Here is a 6,552-nt window from a genome sequence, read left to right as displayed (position 1 = left end):
CTAAGACAATTTATGCTATTCAAGATAAACATGAAGTCTTTGGATTTCAGATATGGAGGTACAAATAAATCGTTATTTTTAATGACTTTTTAATGATAAATTCCATTTATTTGATCCTCCAAAATATAAAATGTAGGCTATATAATTAAATAAATTATAAAATTATAAATTGTATTCGACCTTATTCCAGGTAGGCTATACATCATATGTAATATTGTATTATTAAATCACTTAAAGATTGATTATAGAATAAATAAATTATTATAGAATGCATTTGTTTGATTTATTTTATTTAATTAATTTCACGTAGAACTTCATTGGTTTCAAGTTATTTTCCTTTTTGCAAAGTGCAGTGGTAAGTTTTGCAATATGATTTTTCTTAATTCATACATTTTTATGTGGCAGTGTTCAGGTCTGGCACGCGCATTATGCACCGGCATACCTTTTATATTGGCTGTTGGTTTAGTGTAATTGAATTGTCTGTGAGAACACGAGTGTGTATTTATCCAGTATTTGTATAGGCTACCTCCACATTCTCAGTCAGTGGTAAATTAATGAAAGATCTTTATTAGCACATTTATAAAAGTAATTCTCCTTGCGTAAAGACCACCCTCCCCCGCACATCCAGCAGTTTTAAGAGTTTTCCAGAAGTTCACACCGCTAAGCACACGGGGGCACGAACGAAAATCATTTGGGATTACGAGAATCATTACTTCACAAATCATTATTCTCAATATACAGCTTCACCAAAAAGAATGACAAGATATTTCAACGGTTTTATACAGAGTTATTGCACAATGCCTGGGCGAACACTTCATTTCCTTGACGTCTTGTTGATCTCAAAGTGATCAGAAACGAGGACTTGGCGTTTTCCCATCAACATCAAAGTGATACTGCTGGCAGTTGTGCAGGATTACAGAAACGAAAAAAGCAGCACACAAATAATCGATTGATAATCGATTAATAATCCATCTCGTCCAATCCACCTGCTTGTTCTGTTTAGGTATGGAACTCCGTATACCATTTAACTGTTTGCCAAATAGAAAAGTGACACTTCTTCATTTAAATTGCTTTTTCATTTTGTAGAGACGTTTTGATTTCTAATGTGCTGCTCACGTCAATCTCACCTGTTAACGTAAGGCTTGGAAATATGATACAAAAAGAGAAAATTCGAGATTTGTCTTTCAACATAAAACAAAATATTCTTATTTACACTTCTTTTCCTTTGTACATTTTAGAGGGTCACTACAAAGCCCACGATTTATTAACGTGTGACCTGGATTTGATCTCAGGATAATTAAATATGAATCTACCATTTAAATAATCTTTGCGTCAGGGATTCACCAACAATTCACATTTGTATTATTGGCTATAGGTAAAGTAATAATAACAATAGTTTGTGAAACGAAGCGTCCCTGTAAGTAGGCATGTCCCGCTATTATTGCGTTCAGTAGCCTCACTGTTTGTTTTTTCTCCAGATTTAATCTTTAGGGTAAACAAAAACATATAAGTTAAAAAAACAAACAACGAAAATAAATAATTAAATAAAGTTGAAAAAATGTCTCTAACCACTTTTTGTGTCTCAGCTTGTTTTTGTGGCTTTGTAATATATTTCGAATATTTTGTCACCAATAAAATAGTTCTTTGATGGTGGAGTTCAGAGCTGCCATGTATTGCACCGAGTCCGAATCGCGGCGTTCATCGCGGTGGCGTTGGTCTGGACAGCACACCGGAGAGGGGGGGCAGAGGCGGCGGCTCGTTGGCGCCCTGGAGACCGTGCAGGAGAATCCGGGGAACGAGAGGACGCTGCAGCGCCGGCGGGGGCGCCGAGGGTCCCCTGTATAAGTACAGCGCTGCTCCAGGGTCCAGATTCGACACCAGGCTTTGAGGGTAGAAATACGGCGAGGGGAACATCCTTTGCAGCGCAGAATAATTTCCAGCCTCCGCTAACAATTCCAGTCCGACCGCCGTTTGCCTCTTCCACTTCGTCCTTTTTTTCCAAGAGGAAAGAGAATAATGTCAGTACAGAAAAAAAAATATTCAATGACTATTGTTTTATATACTTATACAAATATGTGACAATATAAAAAATATCACCGTATTGCATACTATTCCCAAGCGAAACATAAAACCCAGAGTTCAGAGAAATAAAAACTGAATTCTCTGTGATTTATCTCCTATTTCTAAGTATCTGTATGAATATCAATTTTAACGACACAATTCAACGTTAAGGAGAGTCTTTTACATCTAAAAGGTTGATAAAAGTGAAATTAGATTAAATGCCTCTCCATAAGGACGGATGCTGAGAGTTATGGGGAAGTGTCTTCAAGTATTTTGACATTTAATTCACATTAATTGTGTATATAAGGTAAAAAGCAGGCATTAAATGACACATATTCTAGTAATTAGTTTTAACAATAATTAGTCATTTTATTTTGTCGAGGACGCATGCATCATTCGTGGTTCACGTGGTATATTTCAAATCTAGAAATTAGATGCTGCGAGAATGGAAAAAATGTGCAAACAAACCACTTGTAGATGTACAATATATCTATTGGTGTATTTTGATTGTTGCTACTGTTTCTCCCCTTTTGTCGAATTTTATTTTTGGTTCCATTTTGTAGTTCTTACTAAAGCTATAAAATAAGAATTATGTGACTGTTAGAGCCTCTTCAAACATGAAAAAGTAAAATTTGGAATATTTTATTATATGTTTAAATGTTAAAAATGTGGATATTAATTCTGCAGCATTTCCTTTCGTTTTAGTGGAGGAAAGCTGATGCAACGACGTCACCTGACATGTATTATTGTTTTTGGCAGGAGACTCCACAATCAAAGGGAAAATAATATGATATAGGCCTTTATATTTCCTTGGAAATATACGAGGAAATTACCTAGACATCGATATCAGAATAATTACAATTTCATTTCTGCAGCCTTATTATTGTTATTTGAATGTTTCTGGGATGTGTGCATTTATTTCCAGCTGACCACATGCTCACCTCCTGTTCTGGTACCAGGTTTTGACCTGCGTGTCGGTCAGGTTGAGAGATGCTGCCAGCTCCATTCTGTCCTGCACGCTCAGGTACTTCTGACGCTCAAAACTGCGCTCCAGCTGGGCGAGCTGATGGTCAGTGAAGGCGGTCCGCGCTTTCCGAGGCTTCTTCAGGCGAACCTGCGGGCTGTCTCTGCTGCTCGAGATCTCCCTGTCGCCCTCCTCTTTCACTGAAACATCACATAACGGAAGGGCATTGATTAATCCACTTTAACACGAGTTAGTTAGCCAGCCCATGTGTTTCAGTATTGACAAGTCGTTATGCTGTCAAAGGTTTCCACATATGCTAAACCCTTGATGTTCTCGTGCAGCCTGCCTGTAATTCTTTCAAGCAGTTTTCAGATTTTATTTTCAGAATTTGAATACACGAGGGCTGTGATATTTAATTTACCCCTATCTCCCATCTAAACCAAACTCTTTTCTCTCTGAACCCAGAAAGAGAGGGACACGACGCGAGAGACGTTGCCAGTCGAGTAGTTGAGTCGTATCTCAAGGAGCACAATAATCCGGCTAATTGAGCCACAAGGGATGGAAACCTTTCAACCGAGACCGGAGAAACTTCACAGGGACGGGGATAAGAGCGAAATAAAGAGCGGGCCGACCCCGTGCGTTACAAATCTGATTAGCACTGGGACAAATTGCATCAAATCCCTGAAATATAAGGGGGTAGAAAAGGCAAAAATCAAAGCGGCGCGCGCACTCTTTACAAGCGCTCTGGAGATGGAATGGCTTTGATTTGGAGAGCATTAATTTTGATCACCGCGCCTATAGACTTGCCAAGCTGATCATTTCTTGATGTGAGAGTAGAAATATATTTGGAATCATAGCTGAAGGTATAGACGAATAGCTGAGACCCATCATGCCCTACTTCCACAAAGAGAGCAAGATTATGAAAACACAAAATGATCAGAATCAGTTGCGACAACACCAGTCAATAGGCCAAATACATGAACAGCAACAACCATAACACGTGCAAATCATAATGCTCATATAAAAAAATAAATATATAATAACAATAATATTATTTGTAATAGTAATAATTCTAAATAGTAATTAAAAAACTTCCTGATTGAATTATGGCATATTCCTACATTTATCAGTGCTGGCCTTTGTGTTTGCATCATGGAATCAACCTAATGATATGTCACAGGAAACGGTCTTTCACTCTGTTTTTCCTCAGATGAAATTTCACCTGGTCAAATCCTTAATTAATCTTGCTGATGATGTTTCTTTGTTCACCTTCCATTTCCCCTGATCCTCGCAATAAGCTTTAAACTAATAAGCACGTTAAAATGTACAATAACATACACTTGCAAACAGCGAATAACCAAATAAACAAAATTGAACGCACTAAAGCCAATATTTTTGCACTATGCATTTATTTCAGTAAATATATTGTATACGAAAATTACGATAGTTGCTTGTAAATGTTTATTTTTATTAGCCTATAAAAGGAGGATTATGTCGTGCTTTCTATCTATCTATCTATCTATCTATCTATCTATCTATCTATCTATCATATAATCTGCTTTTTTATAGCAAAACTAGCTATAATTGAACAAATGAAATGAATAACAGGATCATGAAAATTATTTTTATTTCCACCCATAAATTATTTTAAAAACATAGCCAAGGATAGTCAGCAAGCCACCCTGCTTAAACTCTTTGCTATATAAATATGTCAAGTTATAATTCATGTGCTATACTACTAAAATAGCATTAAAAGCGAGCTGTAATTTTTTACCTTTGTATTCACTGTCTGACGATGAGTTACTGTGGATCTTTTCAATGAAGTCGTCTGCGATTTTAGATGCCAGTCTCCCTGTCTCCTGTGTCGGCTGGCCGTTACTGGAATATGGGGCACACGCCGCTAAGGGTTTACAGTCAGCCAGAATATCTCTTATTAAGAAGGATGAAGTGACAGTCCGAGGTTGAGATCCAGCAGAGATCGGGCCGTGCTGTAAATGGGACGCGAGCACGAGCGGGTGACCCTGTCTCTGCGCCGCATCCTCACCGCACTCCCGCCTCGGAGACGGAGGAGAAGAACAACCGCTCTCTAAGTCTGACCTGGGGCTGAACTCCAGCGGGGACCGGCATTCCCCTACCAAACTGTCCCCCTTCGCGATGACTGGGCTTCCTGGCCTGTGGGATAGCAGGGAGTCGATTCCAAAACTGGAGCCGTTGGTGGACGCTTCCATCTCCACACTGCTGCTTGCGTGAAGCTTCTGTTCAGATTAGCATCTGTATTCAACCAAGTTCTGCGTGAATGGCGCTCGATTTAATAGCGATCTATCCAGGAGAAAAATCCAAAGCGGAATCGGAAATGAGAAATATTCATCCCTGTCTGGGAAAAAAAAAACTTTCTTCTTCCTTGAGGACTTTTAGTTTAAGTTTAAAAAGAAAAAGGAGGTTTCTTGAGGAGGTTCTGTATGAAGTACACAGACCCTGCCTCCAATTTTTTTTCTTAAGCTCCTCACTCACTCCTTAAAAAAAAAATCGATACAGCCTAAATATACTCTAGGCTGGCAAATTTAATTAATTTTTTTCACTCCCGGTATTTTTCGAAGACGCGAGACGCATCGATGGTGGCTTTCAATTATTTATCAAATTATTTCAAAAAGCTGTTCTGAAGTAACAGTGTCAGTGTAAAACCACAAGGTAGCCTACTTAGAGGGCGCGCGCATTTCAGCACCACGGACAGAAGCAAAGCGGCAGCAACTCGAGCCTCGCGCTATTGAGCAGCTGAAATTTTCATCAGTTCAAAAGTAGTTCGCTGTGGCGAGTTGTAGAGTGGAATCCGGATGGAAAAGGCAAGTGCATTCTGTGCCAGCGCAGGTGATGCAATGCGAAATCGTTGGACGGTAGAGCGCAGGGAAAAATGCTGCGAGAAGACAGAAGCACAAATGAGGTAATGCAGGTTAAATACACACATTGGGGAACGGAAAGTCAGATAAAGCCTAACAAATGAACTTGTGCACAACTCAGTGGCTAGGTTTTTAAGAGCACCCCTTCCACGTGAGTCCCCAGCGACTCGCTTCCATTGGTTAGGAGGTGTTTTGGGGTGTTGACTGGCTCGGTAAGATGAAACTGGACCCCCCCACGCCCAATAAACCCCTCCCCACAGGTCGCCCACTTTGATTAAAAGAGACACTGAATTCATTAGGAGACTGGGATCCAACTGTTTACAGGCAATTTTCAACACTGTTTGCTTTCATTACATCATTGATGAGCCTTATAATGGGGTTATTATGAGGAGTGGGGAGGTTCTTTCTCTCCTCTGCTCATAGCGCGCGTGGAGTCACGTCTTGACCACTTTCTCACAATTCCCATTTTTCTTATATAATTCCCTTATAGTTTCTACTAAAAGTTTAATTTAAGCATTGATGTTATTTAATTCTAATTCTAATATTTGAAGACACTTCTAACATAAAATTCTGACCTGAAGGCATCTAGATTTTTTTTTACAGCCAATGGCGTGACGCTCATTTTTATTAAAA

At 39.1% G+C, this 6,552-nt stretch overlaps 1 protein-coding gene across 6 annotated transcripts in view; it reads right to left on the bottom strand.

Annotated features, from left to right (window-relative positions):
- Positions 1–367: 367 nt before the first annotated feature.
- The window catches only part of barhl1b (BarH-like homeobox 1b), a 29,454-nt gene continuing 23,269 nt past the window's right edge, over positions 368–6,552 (bottom strand). For 5 of the 6 annotated variants that reach the window (XM_079586112.1, XM_079586114.1, XM_079586113.1 and 2 more), the window contains 3 exons: positions 4,800–5,936; positions 3,003–3,225; positions 368–1,990 (listed from right to left, as the gene is read on the bottom strand). In XM_079586112.1, the coding sequence (XP_079442238.1) occupies positions 1,699–1,990; positions 3,003–3,225; positions 4,800–5,253 (969 nt within the window). In that variant the 5' untranslated portion in view covers positions 5,254–5,936 and the 3' untranslated portion in view covers positions 368–1,698. Of the gene's footprint in view, positions 1,991–3,002; positions 3,226–4,799; positions 6,104–6,552 lie in introns of those variants that run through there. The other variant, XM_079586116.1, reaches the window with a different exon arrangement.

This window comes from Phoxinus phoxinus (genome assembly GCF_949152265.1).
Source record: "Phoxinus phoxinus genome assembly, chromosome: 17".
NCBI lineage: Eukaryota > Metazoa > Chordata > Actinopteri > Cypriniformes > Leuciscidae > Phoxinus > Phoxinus phoxinus.
The sequence above is the reverse complement of the archived record's forward strand: the minus strand, read 5'-3'. Positions and strand labels throughout refer to the sequence as shown.